The sequence below is a fragment of the Helianthus annuus genome, chromosome 7 (genome assembly GCF_002127325.2).
Source record: "Helianthus annuus cultivar XRQ/B chromosome 7, HanXRQr2.0-SUNRISE, whole genome shotgun sequence".
NCBI classification, from domain to species: Eukaryota; Viridiplantae; Streptophyta; class Magnoliopsida; order Asterales; family Asteraceae; genus Helianthus; species Helianthus annuus.
This window is the reverse complement of record NC_035439.2, coordinates 9,372,651-9,392,643: the sequence shown is the minus strand read 5'-3', so window position 1 is coordinate 9,392,643 and position 19,993 is coordinate 9,372,651. Positions and strand designations below refer to the sequence as shown.

The 19,993-nt window shown below is 37.7% G+C and overlaps 1 protein-coding gene and 2 long non-coding RNA genes across 18 annotated transcripts in view; all 3 read left to right on the top strand.

The window, feature by feature from the left end:
* LOC110890239 (ubiquitin carboxyl-terminal hydrolase MINDY-1) overlaps window positions 1–16,734 on the top strand; it is a 44,001-nt gene extending 27,267 nt beyond the window's left edge. The window contains exon 12 of the mRNA XM_022137832.2: window positions 16,519–16,734. Coding sequence (XP_021993524.1) covers window positions 16,519–16,605 — 87 coding nt within the window. The 3' untranslated portion in view covers window positions 16,606–16,734. The remainder of the gene's footprint in view (window positions 1–16,518) is intronic.
* On the top strand, window positions 9,608–12,368 carry LOC110890240. 15 transcript variants are annotated; one of them, XR_004863097.1, is made up of 7 exons: window positions 9,608–9,785; window positions 9,887–10,159; window positions 10,247–10,395; window positions 11,004–11,079; window positions 11,722–11,810; window positions 11,976–12,125; window positions 12,260–12,368. It is a non-coding gene; the product is annotated as an uncharacterized LOC110890240 (long non-coding RNA). The 15 variants fall into 15 exon arrangements; XR_004863093.1 differs by having other exon boundaries at window positions 10,998–11,079; XR_004863092.1 differs by having other exon boundaries at window positions 10,998–11,079; window positions 11,700–11,810.
* Window positions 12,489–14,763, top strand: LOC110890241. 2 transcript variants are annotated; one of them, XR_002564349.2, is made up of 7 exons: window positions 12,489–12,630; window positions 12,792–12,906; window positions 13,297–13,437; window positions 13,959–14,042; window positions 14,241–14,336; window positions 14,423–14,531; window positions 14,612–14,759. It is a non-coding gene; the product is annotated as an uncharacterized LOC110890241 (long non-coding RNA). The 2 variants fall into 2 exon arrangements; XR_004863098.1 differs by having other exon boundaries at window positions 13,959–14,336; window positions 14,612–14,763.
* Window positions 16,735–19,993: the final 3,259 nt, after the last annotated feature.

The window sequence follows — 19,993 nt, the reverse complement described above, 5'->3', positions numbered from 1 at the left end:
TAAATCGAGACCACATGGTAAAGTGTACAAGTACATAACTGTAACATACAACATCAACGACTAAGGGCTACATCACCCCAGTCCAAAAATATCAAATCAGTGTCAATACATCCCATATACATAACAACAAAAATTAGGATCAATATGCAGTCTCCAAAAAGCTGTGCGGTCTGAGCAATCACCGTCTTCTCACCAAAAGTCTACCCAAGCTGTACAAAATGACCCTACACTGATGGCGGCAGAGGAGGGGGAAAAAGAGAGAAGAGCAAACGACGCATGTGGAGCCAGTCCTCCTCCATGGCCTGGTGTGAACATGTCAAAGAAACTATCTGCTGCTCTTGTGCCCAAAAGCGTGCAGCACAGTCCGGTGGTAAAGGTCGAGGGGAAAGCGAAATAGCAGGGTGAGTCTGACCCTGGCACTGACATGGGGATCTCTGAGCTCTCTTGAGCTCCTGTACGCGTCTCGTGAGCGCCTCCTGCTGGACTACAAATGACATGAGGATGTCCTCAATAGAATATCCCATATGAAAAGGATGGTAGGGATCGGACGGTGGCATGATAGGTGGTGACAACCAAAGTAAAGGCTCACTGGCTGGCGTAAAAGGTGGCACAGAAAATGGTGGAACGGGGGGAACAGCAGAAGAAAACTGTGGTATAACCGGGACAGATGTCGGCACATGTCTGAAGGGATGAGTCGAGGAACCCTCTCCAGGTCGTGCTGGAGGTGTAAACTGATGGAACATAACAGGTAGGTCAGTGTGGTAAACACCGGAAGTATAAACGGCATGCAGAGGAACCTCAGGAGGAACTGACATAGGGGCTGGAACAGGTGTAACTGGTACCACAAAGGGCGGGTACTCATCATCATCATCAATCCACCCATTCCGGGTGTGCGCATAACGGGGATCAATATGTGTCGCAAATAGGGCATGGTCGGGCTCCAAAGGAACAGGATCAGGAAGAGGAGCGACAACATCAGGCTCGGCGGGTATATCAGCAATGTGTGGGGCATCAACCTGAGCATCAACGACATGCTCATCCCCCAAAAGTGGAGCAACAACAGGGTGATCATCTACAGGTGGATCAGCAATCACAGGATCAACAATGGGTACATCAGCATGAACAGGCTCATGCTCGAACACGGGGTCAGGAGCGTCAGCTGGCTCAAGGGCCACAGCAGGCTCTGGGTCATCGAACTCCATCTCGAAATCTGCGTGGTCGGCAAACGCAGGATCAACAGGGTCAACTGGGTCAACCGGGTCCTCCATAGGCTGATCCAGGTGTATAAACTCAATGTCCTGGTCAGGATCAAACCCAGGTGGAAAGACAGGGTCGGAATCCTCATCAATGTCGCGATCAAAGGCGAAGCTCGGGGCAGGTGCAGCAGATGATGCTCTATCGGGATCTGGATCATGAGAATAGTGCTGCGCGCCCTGAGTGTGCGACGGTGCAGAGGCCACATACTCAAAGGAGTCTGGGACGGGTGAATGTGCAGGGCACTCCTTAGCAGGAGCATCTGCGAGCAGCAAAGGATCGCCAGCAGCTATGCGGGCCTCGCCCTCAACATCATCCTCTAGTGGCTCGTCGTCCAACAAATCGACGTCGTCGTCAGCGTCGTCGTCAAGGAGCATATCAAGAGCAGGATAAGCGGCAAGAGGTATAGGGGCATGGATCTCTACGAGCGGCAAATCCCCGGCAAAAGGGGCCATCAGCGGGCTCGGCGGCAACATCGGGTAGCGCGAAGGGCTGGAAATCATCCTCATCCGTGCTGGTGGTATCTGATGTGTGTACCTCATGCTCCGATGACTCTCGGTCGTCTGACACGATGGGCATAGGGTCCGTAGTGTCTGACTCACCAGTGCATGATGAATCCATAGTGTCTGTAACACAAACACAAATATGCACAAATAATCAATCATACAATCAGATAATCATATTAGTCACCAATTTAGCTATCAAATAGTTCTCCTAGTCCCACTAGCCTCCCAGCCTCCCAGACTGATCTTCCTAGTCCCACTAGCCTCCCAGCCTCCCAGACTGCTCTTCCTCCCACTAGCCTCCCAGCCTCCCAGATTGCTCTTCCTAGTCCCACTAGCCTCCCAGCCTCCCAGACTGCTCTTCCTAGTCCCACTAGGCTCCCAGCCTCCCAGACTACTCTTCCTAGTCCCACTAGCCAACTACCTCGGCCTCCCAGACCGAGCCTCAGCCTCCCAGACTGAGCCTATAACTAATATATAAAATGTGCTCAACATTTGTTTGTAAAAACGTTTTGGATCTGGACTTAAGTGGTATGCAACGTAAAAATGTTTTCGTGAGAGCCCTAGTGATCATAGTCTAGACTCGAGAAGGAATCCTAGTTCGCTATGATCTGTGCTCTGATACCAAGCTGTCACACCCTGGCTTTGCAGAAGCGTGGTTAATTTGGTGTGACTTCTTAATACCATAGCTTAATCATAACAAAGCTATATGAAATAAAAAACATGCAGATCATCCATTTAATTTATGTTTGAAAAGTAACATAACATTATCTGAAACGTTGACACATGCAACGGAAGTTACAACCTAATATCATAGAAACAAACGCAATTTAAGAACTGTGACTCGTCCAGGAAAAAGTCACATCCCTTAAACTTGGATGACCTCATAACTTTAACGCAGCGTGAAAACGGAGCGTACCGTGCCAGAATCCTTAGTTCCCTGAAATACATGTAAGTTGGAAAAATCAATAATAGTGTTGAGCGAGTTCATGTGTAGTGAGTAATAAAACCTTTGTAAGTATAAAAATCCCTGGTATGTAGCAAATAAGGAAAAAGAGATCACCAATGGTTTGCAAGGCCATTGATATGTGTGAAGTGCAAGTAGGAAGACTCAAACCTAGCGGATTTGGCGTTGGGTACAAAGTCACCCCGAGGTCCGTTATGCTGGGCCTGGGGCTGGGCTCGCTACACCCAGATAGATCTACCGCTACTGTCCCTCGGTCCTACAATGAGGATTAATGGCCTCAAGTTGCGCCTACCCACTCACATGATCTAAGTAGTAACCCTCCTTACGCTAACCATACCATGTAGAAAGTACTTGTAATCATAGTAGCATGTATTTCACCCCCGCAGTTTAGAAAACTGAAAACAGTTAAGAGAAAAGGGGGACATGAACTCACAGTGGTGCGTCTCTAACAAGAAAATCTCCTGGTCAATCTGCTGAGCGTCGACCTACACGTACTAATTTCTATTAGACGGACGGCCGTGCCTTAGCTTATGGTTTAATGTCTTTGGGGAAATAGTTAGGCAACTATTTCGTAATTACACTTCGTAATTATTTGGTAAATATATTCCTTCCCAAGGATGGGGGCTTTAATACATGTGCGTTCGTGAATCTTCGAAATATATTATTAAGTCTCTATTAAAATATATTTTATTCCATTTATCCAAAATATAAATATTTTTCCCAAAAATATTATATTTTATTCCATATACTTTTCCAAAATAATACTTTTGTCAAAATACGCATTCAATAGTATTTTCTGAAAATAGTAAGTTACGGATAAAGATATGGCGGTAATAATAATACCGTTGTAACTTAATATTTATTGTGAAGGCGTTCGTATTATTTTGGAGTCGGTAATATTCGGTAATATTATTTTTACCCTAAAAATAATATTTGTATAGTTCACAAAATAATCGTAAAAATCTCACAAGTGTTGTTATGAAAAATATATACTAAATATATATTTATCAAGTTTTATTTTGTGAAAATCCCACCTCCGACACTTAGAAATGTTGTAAATAAAATCGTGGCGAAATTTACATTTTTGAAAACAAGTTAGAAATGTATTTATAACACTTGTGATGAAAATATTTCCAAGTGTTAGGTTTTTGGAAAAATTTCGACAGAGTTTCCCTTGTAACTGGAGGTGGCCACGCTTTCAAGCGTATCATTTTCTTTTAAAATTCAAACCAACAATTTTCTCAATCAACAATCAACCATATCCAAACCATCAAACTAGTCAAAATAGATATAAATTGCAAAAATACATGAACTTGTGGTTTATCTAAAATATGTAGTAACTTTCCATTACTTTTAGTGGGTCTTTGTATAAATCAACTCGGTTTCTTGAGAGTCTCGTTTTTAAAGAAGTTACGTCTTTACAACTTCTTGTCAACATTTACAAAAATAGTTCTTTTGTCAAAACTTTATGTTACACAAGTGTCTACACGCTTGTGTGTTTACAAAAATCACTCTTGTTCATGTAAAACCCGGTTTAGAAAATATGATTTCTTTTGACGCTTGGTCCTTTGAAAATACCACTTGTGGATCCGTAGATCTACTAGTTTACAACTCTATTTCATAAGAAATATTGTCTTTACACAAGTTCATGCTTAATGTGTAGTAGTGTTCATCATTTAACCCCTTTCACACTTAAACATACTCTAGGTCATGTTACATGGACATGACTTAGCCAGGTTAGATGACGATCCGAGCTACTACTATCATAGATCAACACTAAATAATCATAATAAAACAAGTCTTACAAGTTTTACACAATTTCATAGCTTTTATCCAACATGTTTATCACTTTTGTAAACTTTTAACATGTAATCTTGTATGTTCATGATTATTAACCGACAAAGTTCATTTTAACCACTTTAGAATAGATCAAGAAGGCGTTAAGAGTCACTTACTACTAGCTCGAGGCTAGGGAAGAAACTAGTCGAAAAACGAGTGGATAAAAGCAATGTACCGAGGTCCTTCGCAATCCGAGTGCACCGAGGTTCCTTATATCTGATCCTTAACCCTTGTAGATGCTTCGAATGTCTTGAAGGAAATCGAAAATGATGGATGGGTGTGCCTTGGATCTCGGCCGAATGGAAGAGAGAAGGGAGGAAAGGGTAGATGATTTTTGATGTGTGGTTTAGGTTATGTGGTTACCCATGATGTTTATTTATAATCCATTCTTACTCATTTGTCCATCATGCAAAATGTAGCCTAGATATTTAACAAGATGGATTAAAATAATTAATCAAGGACAAGGGGTGTCCCCTTGGGGACGATTTCGGTTAGGGGGGGGGGGGTCTTTGGTTCCATTTCAACTAAATGAACAAGATCTAGTTAGTTAATTAGGAGGTTAATCCGGTTATTAGCATGTAGTAAGTTGTAACGGGTGTTAGGGTATTCGGGGACCCTAACAGGCTTAAACGAAGAAAAATAATGTTGATGGCAATATTTTTATGTTCCGGGTAAAGTCCGGTTGTTCGGTTGGATAGTGATCCGTTAAAGTGCTTAACAAAGCTTTAGAGTGTCGTTATTATTATTTTTAGTGACACGATTTATTCCCGACACTTTGGAAAGTGTCTAGTAATATTTTTCTCATGTTTTGGCACTTTACTAGGTAGCTAAATGCTGAATTTTTATTTAAAGTGCTGAATTTTGTACTTAAAGTACGTTTTAGGCACATCCAGTCACTATAATTATCACCTAGTGACGCAGTTCTACAATCCTCTTATCCCTACACTCTCTACTAGTGTAGTAAACTATCTCGGGCTCACACAGGCCTTAGAGGCAGTGTCTGCCTGATGCTGGCTATACCAGCATGTTTAATGGGTTATCCGTTCATTGTGCTACTGTGCTTTTGTGCATCAAGGTTGTCACTAGAGTTCTGTATGTAAATAATAGAGTGACAACAAATAAAGTATGATGCAAGTATGTACATGTATCAGTATTCAAGTAGCAGTTTATCCACAATCTCAAGCAAGGACAACAATTAAGCAGTAATTAAATATTAATTAATTCGTACGGATACCTGGTTTGGTGAGGGTTGTCACAGCTACATCTAGGGTTGGCAATCGTGTTGGTTGAACTATTGAACCTAAACATGACCCATATATCTATTTGTCTAATTCATAGTTGTCCCTGGCAAATAGCAACAAATAGCAATGTATATGCTAGTATGCTACATAGCGAATAGCGATAAATAGTGGGCGGCTATTTTATAAGTAGCGATACACTAGGTGTTACACCCCAACCGATGGCGGAATCATCGGGGCATGGCACTGAGCGAAACAGATTGTCCAGAAGTTTCCATAACAATTATTATCACTATTCAGTTTAAATAACACGTCCCATACCGTGTCCCAAATAATAAACAAATTATTACAGATATCAACTGGTCAAGTATTCTGTTCCGACAACTCAGATTTAAATAAAACAAATAAATATTGTTCAAATGCTCCTAAAGGCCCAGCCTGACAAGATCTACAGACAACTATGCTCTAGTTGTTTTTTCCTGACAGACAACTATTTGTTGGGGGCCTCTAGAGCTTTATTCTAGCCTCACTTTCCTAGCAAGCAAACATCTTAAACACGTGTCACATACGTTAAAATAAAGTCAATACACATAACGTAAAGGTGAGCATACTAGTTTGATAATAGCGTATAGAGTTCGAAATAGTTTACGCATAACCAACACGTACACAGAGGAAAACGAAGCATGTTAATTATCGACATGGACCTATCGATACCAATGACTGCGGGTTGACTGTCCGAGACAGTTCGCAATACATGATTACCACCGTAATCCATGCAAGTAATTGTCCTTAACAACCCCCGTACGAACGGGTGTTGAGTCCAAACTATAGTACTACGTCGTTAAGGCAGGTAGACAACATTCCACGTGTAAACACAATAAACAAGCATTCATTTAGTCACGCAATACATGCGAATCGGTTAGCGTTCAAATAATTGAGTAGTGTGTTCGATAGTGATTTTGATAGGTAACGTATGTAACACCCAAAAGTGCTAAAAGCAAAAAGGGATCGAGTATACTCACAGCGATTGATTGATGGATTGAAGGGAGCGCTTGAGAGTAGGGTTAGCCTGAACAGTTCGATAGCATAACGATGAATACACGTAAAATGGAAACACGTGTAAGTGGGTCGAACAGCCTGGTCGATCGAACAGCAGGTTCGATCGAACGGGTTGTTCGTTCGGTTAGAAGATTCGTTCGGACAGTCTGTTCGGTCGGCCGGGAGGCTCGATCGGCTGGACTGTTCGAGTGGATTGTTTCTTCCTTTGAGTAGGATGTGTTTGTGTATGATGGTTTGAACTTTTGAAGTTTTCGTTGTAGTATTTGAGAACACTAAAGTGTTCTTACCTTTCAGGTCGATCGATCGAACGGTCTGTTCGATCGGCCGGCTTAACCGATCGGTTAGGAACTTCAGTAGTAGTCCTCAGTAGGATGTCACTCAATCGAACGGGTTGTTCGTTCGGTTAGAAGATTTGTTCGGACAGTCTGTTCGGTCGGCCGGGAGGCTCGATCGGCTGGACTGTTCGAGTGGATTGTTTTTTCCTTTGAGTAGGATGTGTTTGTGTATGATGGTTTGAACTTTTGAAGTTTCCGTTGTAGTATTTGAGAACACTGAAGTGTTCTTACCTTTCAGGTCGATCGATCGAACGGTCTGTTCGATCGGCCGGCTTAACCGATCGGTTAGGAACTTCAGTAGTAGTCCTCAGCAGGATGTCACTCAATCGAACAACATACTCGATCGAACAACATGCTCGATCGGATGGCATTCCTATACGTCAAACAAATTGAACATCGACTAAGTGTTGAAGCATAGTATCTCATGATCCGAGGAGTAATGTTGACAAACGGCTGTTCGATCGAACAATACCTCGTTCAATACCATACTTCATGAAATTGTTAAGGTGTGGGGCCATATGCTAGCCGATCGGCTGGCCTGGTCGATCAGCTGGCATGTCCGATCGGTTGGGCTGTTCGTTCGAACCGCCTAACCGTTCGGCCAGCATCCTGACCTGGTCGGCCTGTTCATCTAACACTTGGCTGTTCTGATTATTTGACGTTATATTGAGGTAGTTTGACAACGAGCTGAACCAGGGAACCTTTATCCTTACTTGTTTCTCCTGCTCGGACAGGAATCACCCAAGTCCGGCCGGTGAACGGTTCGGGATGGCAGTTTAACGTTTAACCCGAAGTCGATGAACCTCGTAGATAGAATCCTGAATCTTGAACCACTCATCCACTAGAATGTTTTGGTGAGTTGACTCAAGCTCCGTTTCTACCGATTTGAATGCATTGAGTGTAAAAGAGTTGAAAGAAAGTTGGAAATCCTCCTTTCAATCCTTTACATCATGTAAATGTTTAGATCTCTGATAGATCTTGACTTGTTTATGTGGAAATCGATTAGATCCGGGCGATTCACGGTGGATTGAAGCCAAAACATGATGTTCTTGAAGAACACCATGATGACATCATCCAAGAATGCTTAGATATTGGTGATTTCACGGTTAGAAATCAAAATTTGAAAGATAGAAAGGTGTAGGAGCATGTTTTGATCAAGAAAGTACAAGATTTAGGATGAAAACTTACCGAAATCGGAAGAAATCTGAGAAAAGGTGAGGAGCACGAGCTGGTCGATCAGAGAGTTTCTAAAAGTGGAAAGAATGACAATGACAGCCCTATTTATAGGCTCCAAAAGAGGAAAGGGCTGGCCGATCGGCCAGGCATCCCGATCGGACAGCCTGCTCGATCGGACAGTCTGTCCGATCAGCTGGGCTGTTCGATCGGCTGACAGCCTGTTCGATCAACAGCCTAGTTCGAGTGTTCGGTGTGACGATTTTCGATATTTCGGTTTCGATTAAAGACGAGACGAGCACGATAGATTTTCTATTCAAATTACTTTCAGTCTCAACTACTATATCTAACATACAATTATCTATATTTCACACTATCCTTACGTTACCATTCGTCATAGTTCGATTTCGATTGCATTTGATTTGAGATTCGAGCTTCGATTCGAGTTTCGATTGAATACCACACAAAACATAAAATAAGCACGCACAGGTAACACATAAGGCACACACAAGTAATATAACACCAAATTTGCATAGTTCGAGATTCGAGTTCGATTGATGATTTGATTAGCTTGATTATTGATTGATTAACTTTATTGCATTGTTACTTCCTACCATTCACAGTCGTAAGTCGGTTCGCGTCGATCAAACATTCGATTACTTCGATTCTTTCTTGATTACAACACTTACTCCCCATAATACAAATAAAACATAAAATAGACTAATTATAGTCAAAGAAAGTCAAAGTTGTCTTGGACTTTGACTTTGACTTTGACATTCAAAAACACGGGGTGTTACACTAGGAAAAGAAATTTTATAAATTTTATATGTATAATATATCAAAATACCCTGGTATATATGCTATTTTACATGTATATTTAAGAAACACCTAAAATCCAACTATTTTAGAGCGATATTTAATTGCTATTTATATTAAAAAACAAAAAATAAATAAATTGTCGCTATCTATCGCTACAACCCTAATAGCGAGCCTAGACCTATATCCTACGTAGCGCGCTATAGCGATCGCTACGCTCGCTATTGACTACTATGGTCTAATTGACCTCAACACTAACTCTTGCACAACCATTGTAACCCATTTATTAAAACCAGTCAAACGGGTTGGTGGGTTGTAAATTGGTTATCAAGTTTTAAAAGGGTTGTGAAGGTGTAAACATGTGAATGTGTTTAATTATATATATATATATATATATATATATGAAACCCATTAAGTTTAACCACCTTTAAAATTAATATTGACCATTAAATCTCAGCCCTTTTAAACTCCATTTCTAAACTGCTAACATAGCAGTTCACGGCAGTTTCCCATGCTCTGCCTTTTCCTGCCCATTTTCTCCACAAAACTGCATCGTGGGTTGCAGTTGTCGATGGTCTCCTCTCCTCTGCAGTTATCAACGGTTCAGTAGCCCGCTCCCCCTTCTTATTTTTAGGGTTGTTTCCTCTCTAAACACCTAAACTTGTGTCGCCCTTCTTCTTATCACCTAAATTTGGGTTGCAGTTGTCGGTGGTCTCCTCTCCTCTGCATCGTCTCAGATAATCCGAACAGCATCACCAGTAGCGTCAATATTGATAAAGAGCGTTTAACTTGAAAATCTACAATTCATACATGTGTGGAGCAGAGTAATTGAAAAAGAAAAATTATTTACTGATTGTTTTCAACTTTTGTAGATATATCACTAAATCCCTTACCGCAAATTCCACGAATTCATGATCGCCGCCGATGAAATTGATAACCGGAGCCGGAGGGTTGACGAACAACTGTGACGTTAGGGTTGTGGAGCTTCATTTTTTTCATTCTCTGGTCGCTTCCGCGGTCATTAGTGTCCCTTCACCTCGTAATTGCCTCTTTTTTTCTCAGATCAAGCCGTCGGTACCGGAGGAAAGTACACCAGGAAATCTGAAAACAAAATACCTGATCATGATCAGGTGAAGAGTTGGTTTTCTTCGGGGTTGTCTCTAATTTCACATGTACACACAAATTGGGAGGAGATGATGAAAGATGGAATGGTACTACTTCTTGCTCATTTTTAGACGTAGATTACCAAGTAGTAGTTTGATACTTCATTTCTTTTACGAGCTTTATATGTAAATAACTAAATATATTAGTTATAACTGTTGATTACTTCCATGAATTAATCTCAAAATAGGATCAGGTTTGATTTTCGGTTTACTTTCATGCCCACAAGTTGTTTGTTGTTTTGCTCATCCAACAATCAATACAAAACTAAGTTTTGATACGACTGCAAAATTGTGGAAGGCGTTCTTAGCGATCAATTGAACCATTTTGTGATTAACGCAATCCATACCTTCTGAGCTTAAGGTTTGTGTACTTGATATAATTCGCCAATCAAACATGTTCATGTTCATTATTTTTATTTTTTACAGTTAATTAGCCATTGCAGTTCATAGCTTTTTTTTGTTTGAACAGCCTGCGTTTGATAACTATGCTAACTATCTGCCACCTGCATGCCATATGTTTAATAAGATAATTTAGGGCTTTTATGTTGTGGATGCAGTTGCATAGATTTTACTGTTGAGAGATGAGAGGAAATCATTTTTTTTGCTTTTGTGGAGTGGTCTCTTTTCTTACTGGTTTTGTCTTTGTGAAGGAACAGTTGTCTCCTCTATAACTCAGCTCCTGGTGCTCATTTCAGTTTCTTGCTATGGATATTCTCTATTGTCATCTAAAGTGTACGTATTTAACCTTAAACAAAAAACTAATCTGTCACATAATTTTGCTAGAAACAAATATATTTGAAACTCACTAGCATTTGAGTTTGTTTGCTTGCTACAAGTCTAGCTATTCATGATTAAGTCCACATAGTCTAACCGTCTTTGAAATCAATCTTCACCGTTGGACCTTGCTGAAACTAAATCCTGACCATTGAAACTCCATTTTTAACCGCTATTGCAGCAGTTGCCAATAGTTTATTCTCACCAACAGTTCACCCCACTCTCCTTTTTCTCCTCCTAAATCCACGCTACTACAACCGCACCTCTTGTAGGTTATTTAATCTATCATCTCTACAAACCTTCCATTCTCATTCTCAGACATACATTCTTCGTCTATTCCCCCAAACCCTGAAGCAATTCAAAATTCATCCAACTTTACAGTCCAGTGGAGTGGTGCGATTTCATCAACAATCCATGGGAGTCGTTACCAACAACTGATTGGTAACCCTACTACTTCATCGCATCGCAAAGTAGTCAATGATTCAGAACCAATGTTATTTAGATGTCATTACAATTATTCAAATGAGTCAATTTATATTTTCTCATTTTCTTGCTTCCTACTAACTTACTTATTTCAGTGTTACCCATTCTACTCGTCAGGGTCACCATGGTCCAGTCATGGAGATGGCATGTCACGCTTCTAGTGGATTGCTGGTAATGACTAGAGCCAATGCCAAAATACTTGTATGGTATGTTGATGGCGGATTTCGTACCCATTTCTTTAAGGGTCATAGTACATCAATAAACACCATGTCGTGATTATAATAGTTCTTTGATCATTGTTAGTAGCGTTACAATTCGTATTTGTTTTTTACTGCTTGAAAACTAATTTTACATATTGTTTTCTCTTTTAGCTTTTTTTTGGATGCGATGATACAACTATATGTGTATGGGAGCTAACAAACAAGAAATGTGTTGCAACTTTAGAAAGACACCATTCAAATGTGACTAGCATTGCAATATCAGATGATGGATAGACTCTGTTGAGTGGCGGCAGAGATCAGGTATTTTTGAACCATTTGTTTCCTTACGTGGATTTGTTGAATATTAGCTAATGTTTTATGTTATTCTTTCTTTAGTTTAGAATTATTAGACAATTAACCCCTTAGCAGCTTAGCTGATGTGCTAATAACTTTAGGTTGTAAACTTGTGGAATCTTCATGACTACAGTTGCACAACAAGTATACCTACCAATGAAGCAATTGAATTTGTATTTGTTATTGGTACCACATCTTCTTTGCTTCATGCGTGCAAAGCACAAAAACCGGTGATCTTGCTGTTGCTACAAGTGTTGAACAGGCAAGTTTCTAAACTTTTGTTAAACGATTCTTTATCAATATGAAATTTGATTTTGTATTATTGTAGGTGCGAGTGTGTGATCTTGGCTCGATGTCATGTTCGTATGTTATGGCGGGCCACACCGACGTGGCATTATGTTTATGTCGTTTAGATACCTGTACAATAAGCTCTGGAAGGACATTAATTGTAACATGTTGCAAATATAACAATGTGAGCTCTCCTTTTGTTTATATTTCCGGCTATTCAATTGTTAGTTTCTATTTTTGGTATTTTCATCAAGTCACAGTTCAATTTTATTTTACTTGACACGTAAGTAAGATTACTGATTGCTTAATGTGTCACTCTAGCTATATTCTTTTTTTTTATTTCAGAAATTACTGTTAATCATAAATCAGTAAAACTTGCTGATTTTGGTCTGGCAAGAGAAGAATCATTAACAGAGATGAGGATTGCAGAAACTGGAACTATTGCTGGATGGCTCCTAAGGTAATTAGTAAATCGGGTTAACTTGTCAAGATAACTTTAAGGCAAAACGGGCTGGGTTGGTTGACCCATAAACACTTATTCATCTTCTTTTTTTATGGAATTGTGTTAATGGATTATGTACTTTGATTATGGAAGCTATATCGTAAAAATGTAACCCATCTTTTCTGAATAAAACGTGTAAGAATTTAGATACATTTTGGTCGATTTTTTAACATGTTTAACTTATTGGATACGGATTATTTTTAGCTATTTTTTTATTTTCTTCATTCATCCTATTAGAGACTAACTATAACCCAAATCAAATACATTTTTAAGCAGATCTTTTCCAATTGATTCTGCATGATTTTTAAGTAGATCTTTTCCAATTGATTCTACATTGTGTTTATGTAGCTTTACTCAGGAGTCGAGGAAAAAAAGCATTATCACAAAGTAGACGCCATCTATTTTGCAATTGTAACGTGGGAGTGCATACACAAGTTACCATTCCAAGGCATGTCAAATCTACATGCTGCCTATGCAAGTGCTTTTAAGGTATTTATCCTCTCGCAAAATGGGTGGGCCGGACATGTCTACTAACAGGCCGTGTCAGATTGTGTCATCTCAACACTTAAGTATACTCTAAGTGACTTTTAATCATTTTGGCTTGTTTCTTATTAAGTTAAAATATCTTAATTTTACCACTGACCCGTTTGGCAATAAAATATGCTCCCTGTAACCTATTTTATTTAACGTAACTTGGCTAGAAGTGTCCTCTCTATCTTTAATTTACTTTTTTGACTAATTTATGCGTGGACCCTTTCATAAAAAATAGGAAAAAACTGTGAGCCGAGTACTCGTAGTTAAACTGCCAAAGCGGAACAATGAACCGAACCTGTTGACTCACTTTTGTTGGGTGGTTCACTTGGGTCAACGGTTTATGAATGCCCTTGTGGTGACCTTTATTAACTACTCTTTCCTTCATTTTATCATAGTATCTGACTATCTGATATGGGATTGTTGTACTATCAAGTAATATGAAGTTGACTCTTTTTATATAACTATGATAATGGTAGGTATGTCTTAGCACTCGAGGTTGAGGAGTTTGTAGAAGCCCAATCGATTTAAAGAGCAGATGACGGTCAAGTTTATTAATTGAAGTAAAATGTTATGTTACGTTTTTTAACTTACAATAAGTTATTAATTTGAAGTTAAATGTTGACTGATGCCATATCATGTATTTATGGTGCTGGCCTCTTGTAGGAACTTTAAAAAGATGTTCTTTTTAATGTTTATACCTTTAAACGAAAAGGACATTAAAAGTTCTTTTCTTCATCTTCTTGCCATCTAAATTGCAGGAAAAAAGGGTTGGTTTTCCTTTTTCTATATATGGTTTTTGAAATTTCCTCAATTTCAGCATAAGGATCTTTTCGTAACTTGAGAAAGTTATGCAGGTAATCATTACATTTCATTTCTTGAATTACAGTAAAAAAATCATATATTTTTCATAATTTAATGCCACCTGGTCTTTAAACACCAGAGCTCGCATAAATCATGGCTATATTTAACAAAAAGGAGAAGATTATCAATTTAAAAGGATTTGCTAATGCATTTTCTTGTGCTAGCAATACGTACGTCTGGAAACTAAGGTCATTCTTTATGTCTGTCAACTAGAACATACAATTCTGACCCGATTATTATGATGGATTGATTGTGTACCGTTTTATAGATGTGGAGCATGCGGAGCCAATCAAGAAGAAAGGCTTTGTAAAAAGTAATAATTTTATAGGTAGAAAACATACCAGAAGTAATAAATTTTATTATAAGTTTATTGGTTATAGATGACCAATAGTGCATTTTTATTTTATTTTCATCCTCAAACAATCCCTTCTTTCATGAGTCCTAATCGAGTAATTAAATAGATTCCTTCTTTGCTTTTGATTCACTACTTAGTTCTCAATCTTCACAATTTGAAGATTTAAATCCATTTGAATAGATGGGTTGAGCACAAAACTTGCTTAAATCTTTCTATATGTTTCTTTTCTGGTGAGCTTTAATAGTATAATAGTATATAGGATTGCTTAGGTGTTTTTTATTCATAATTTCATATTATCCTTTTGTACTTCGCATATAAACATTCCAAAACCGTTGGTTCTAAAAAAGTTCAATTTGGTTTGGATTAGAATGAGTCATTTTAGAAACTAAGAAACAAAAACTGGGTTCATCCACTATATTTGTTTTTTGCCAGTGGTGGCGTAAGTGATATGGATGGTGGTGGTTGTTTCAACGGCGATTGGTAAATAGTGGTGGCACTCAAAGGTGGAGGGTCGGTGGTGCTCGCCCATTTGGACCCATTTTGTTTGGAGTGGCCCGTTTTGAACAATTGTATAATTTGAGTGATATAAGTCAACCCTTTTAGCGAACAAAAATTATCCGAATGAACTCGTCTCTTGATGAATGGATCATGACGACTAGGTGGATTCATACCAACTCTACTTACTCTTGAAATATTGACGATTGAACATCAAAAGTCAAAGGTCAACAACTAATGACATAATTAATGGTAAGTTATAACATTAAAATCAGTGTTTATCAATATTTAATGTTTCATCTTTGGGTAGAAAAATTTTGTTGTGTTTTTATTCTTTTATATTTTAATAAAGATAGTTATGACACTGAACTCTCCGGCTAGCTGACGTGTAACAAACTAAAAAATTATTTGAATAGGGTCGGTCATTTTTTACTCATAAGTTAAACGAGTTGTGCGTTTATCTTAAACATATACTATTTTGGTTTAGAATGCAAAGAAAGATAGTTTTGCCATTGTGAAGGGCATGGGCCTTAACTTGGAATCATGTTCTAATCGTTATTATAGGATTTTTATCAGAAATAAAAAGTTGGTTCAAGTGGTATGATCAATCTTGATATATAAGTTTAATACATAACATAATTTTTTGTATAAATGTGAAATAGTTAACTTGAGATGGCGACACACATAAAGAAAGTGCCGAGATATATAGATTTTGAAATTGTTATGTTAGGAATGTTAGTAGACATTCAAGATTATGAATTTATGATTAAATAATGATTGATTAGAATTATAATTGAGATTATGTCCTACCAACTCTAGCCACTATACATGTGTGGACTGGTCTTTATAGAGCTTATTCAAATGTTGCAGATGCGGTAACTTTATTATGACGTTATGTATTTTATATATTTAATTTAAATATTATAATTATAAAAGAGTTTGTATTATTTTACGAGATCCATAGGTAGTTTTGGCCTAAGGGTTATTATGGATACCATCTTGTATGTTCTTCAATGGTCATTGCTTGACAGAGTGGCAATAACTTTCTTTGCACTTCCCTTTATAGTTTTGTGGTTGTAAACTGTTGACGTTCGTTTTCCTTTTATAAATTAAAGAATGGTGCTTTTGTTTGTCATGTTGTTTAATTTTGTGTACACTTAATATAGGTTAGCTTTCATATTGTTGATATAAAATGCATCAACGTAACCCGTCCATCGGACGGGTATTAAACTAGTTAAATGGGTTGAACAAGTCAACGTGAACACAATCCTTTTAATCAAATAGATGTTATTATTCAAATAGTAGGCTGTTTTTGAATTTTGCAGCATGTGCAGCCTTCAAGGCCGCGAAACTCATCATCGTCATCAAAGCAGGAATCGAAGTCCTCGAAGGATAAATGCTGTGTGATGTGAAAATAGCAAAATCCAAAGGTTTTTTCTTTAAATGTTTGCATTGTATTTTGACATTTTCAACTTTGTTTAACATCCCAAATATCAACTTTTAACATGAATAAATCTCAAGGGTTGTAGAAATTTTCTTAATTTTTTCATCTTTGATTTTCTAAAAAACAGGTTGAATTTGAAAAGAATAAATTGTGTTAGGTTCTATTTTTTTAAGGTAATATACGGCATTATTATTATTATTATTATTATTATTATTATTATTATTATTATTACTATATATTAATAATACGGACAGTAAATTTATAATATTATAATAACATATTAATACATTACTATATATTAATAATGATTAGCAAATGGTATCGAGTACCGATATCGGTATCAAATTTACCAACTTAGGTGTATTTTCGGTACTTGTTTGACACCGGTATTCACCGGTTTTTACCCTCAATTACTGGTGCCGTACCAGTACCGACCGTTACCAAACCGTACCGTACCAGGTATATTTAATACCGGCACCCACTTTTGGGCCTATATATTAAAAATAGAATTAAATCAATAGTAACATCACTAAGTGATGAGCAAATGGTATCGGGTACCGGTATCAAATTTAGCAAACTGGTTGTATTTTTGGTTCCGGTTCGGCACCGATATTCACCGGTTTTTACCCTAAAATACCGGTGTCATACCAGTATCGACCGGTACCGAACCGTACCGTATCGTACCAGGTATATGCAGTACCGGTACCCACATTTGGGGATTTCGGTAACGGTATTTTCGGTACCGGTTTATCTAATAATAGATAAACTGAATGGAAAGTAAATTTGTTTTAAAGGTTTTCTTATGTGTTATTTAGTGGTTTTTTACATGTGTTATATGGTTCTTTTATATATATTATGTAACTTGCGTTTGTTTTTTTATCAATGTAATTCACGTGTCCGTATTTTTTAATCATATCAAGATTTTTTTTTCTCTATGGGTTGCTGTAACGAGTGTAGGTGACGTAACAAAACAAACTGATACCATCAAATTTCCGCCGTGTTGGTATATTTTTGGTCATATCATGATTTTTTTTCTCTATTGATTGCTATAACGAGTGTCAGTACCGTAATTAAACGAACTGATACCCACCCACCGCACAGCGCACGGATTTAATAACACTAGTTATATAAAAAAACCAAAATATTTTATCATTTTTCATTAAATGTCTCTCACTGTATATATGACATATTAAAGTCCGTAAACATGTAAAGGGAGATGATCAAATAGGAAAAGTTTATTTTGTCTAGGAAGGATAGGAGCCAATAGGATTATGACATGTGACAAAATTTAAAATAAAAGAAATGGTATTTTAGTCAAACCACAAATTAATATCATGAAACCCTAGAAAAAAACCCAGCACGTCTTTCTCTTTTATGATTCATCTCGCCCCTACATCACCACCAACACCACCACCACCACTTCACCACTACCCCCTCCGTCACTGGAAGCGGCGTAACTCCTCTTGCCTTGTCGCATTACCTTCGTAATTTAAAAAAAAAAAAACTTTGAAAAGAGAGCTGAAATACAAAGAATTTGCTGGCTATGACCTTGGTGGAGTAATCGATATCCCACTTGAAGTAAGTTTACAATTTCTAATTTGCTGTGTTTTCATTTTGTAAGTTCTTTTTTTGGAAAAAGTATGTTGACGGTGACCACATTTCAATGATAATTACATCAAGATAATGATGAGGATGAATGTACAGGTCAAAATTGATTTTTTTTAAGTATTTGTAAAACGCAATTTTAAGGGTTGATTATTTTAAGTATTTGTAAAACGCAATTTTACCAATTATTGAATATTTTCAACATTTCCAGTTATGTATTTGTAAAACGCAATGTTATAATATAATGAAAAAAAAAAAACACATTTTAGTGTCTTTTTTGTCTATTGTTTTTTATAACACAACAGAAAAACAATTTTTTTACGTGTTTTCAGTCCATTGCGTTTTAGAAAAAAATATTTTCTTTTGTGTTTTTAGGTCATTGCGTTTTAGAAATAAGTCATTTTTATATGTTTTCTGACCATTGTGTTTTAGAAAAACACATTTTAGAAGTGTTTTTAGTCCATTGCGTTTTAGGTAAAACACATTTTTATGTGTTTTCAGTCCATTGCGTTTTAGAAAATACACTTTCTTTTGTATTTTTAGGCTATTGCGTTTTAGAAATAACACATTGCTATTGCGTTTTAGAAATAACACATTTCTTTGTGTTTTCTGGCCATTGCGTTTTACAAATAAGAAATTTTTTTGTGTTTTTTTTGCATTGCGTTTATGAAAATGTCATTTTTTAGGTTTTTTTTTCTATTGCGTTTTACGCAACTGGGTTTTTTCCATTGCGTTTTACGCAACTGGGTTTTAGAATTTTTTTTTTCGAAAATATAGCAATAGTATACTCGTTTCAAAGATTAAAAAACACTCGTTTTTTGGTGCAATTTTTATAAAAAAATAATGTCGTATGAAAGAGTTATTAACGTTTAAAAAATGAGGGGAATTGGAGGAGAGAGAAACTATTGCTTTGGATTAACTAGAATGCCCTTAGACCGTGGGGTATGGTGGGGCGGGGCATTTGTTGACACGTGGAATAGGAGCTTCCCCACCACTCAAACCCACGCCCATGGGGTATGGTGAGGCTTGGGTTGGGGGCATGAGTTTGGTTTGGCCATTGAGAGCCTGCCATGTCACTTACTAGCCCGCCCCACGCCCGGCTTCAAACCCACGCCAATGGGGCCACGCCCAAACCCACGCCCCAACCCAAGCTCCCGGGGTGGTGGCTTGGGCGTTTTCAGCCAACCCACGCCCAAACCCCCGCCCCATACCCCATGGTCTTAACAAACCCACGCGCCTCTTTTTTTTTTTTTTGCTTCAATTTCATTCATTTAATCTTAGCCATTGATTAAGTAAATGAATGATCAAGATCACTTCTTAACCAAATAAACTTTCTATTATATCTCCACCCAACATGTAAAAAACACATGAAAAAGTCCCTTGATTCAATTTTGATATATTACACTTGTATAAAGTGTATGCATTCGACCTTAAGTTGTTCAAAGATTATTATCTATTTTTCTTTTCGCGTAAAAATATTGAATGTCCGCATTATCAAAATTATCAAAATTGACCAATTTAAAAGTCAATGAGCAATTATTAAAAAGATGTTTCAGAAGTATTACATAGACCTAGCAGATTCCTCTAGTTACACGTAACAACAATTCAAGTATAATCGATCAATCGTACCTAGTAAATCTTACAAATAACAAAGCTATTGGTAGAGTCTGGAGAGGGTGAGATGTAGACACACCTTACCTCTATCCTTAAGGATAGAGAGGCTGCTTTCAGAGAGACCCTCGACACCAAAG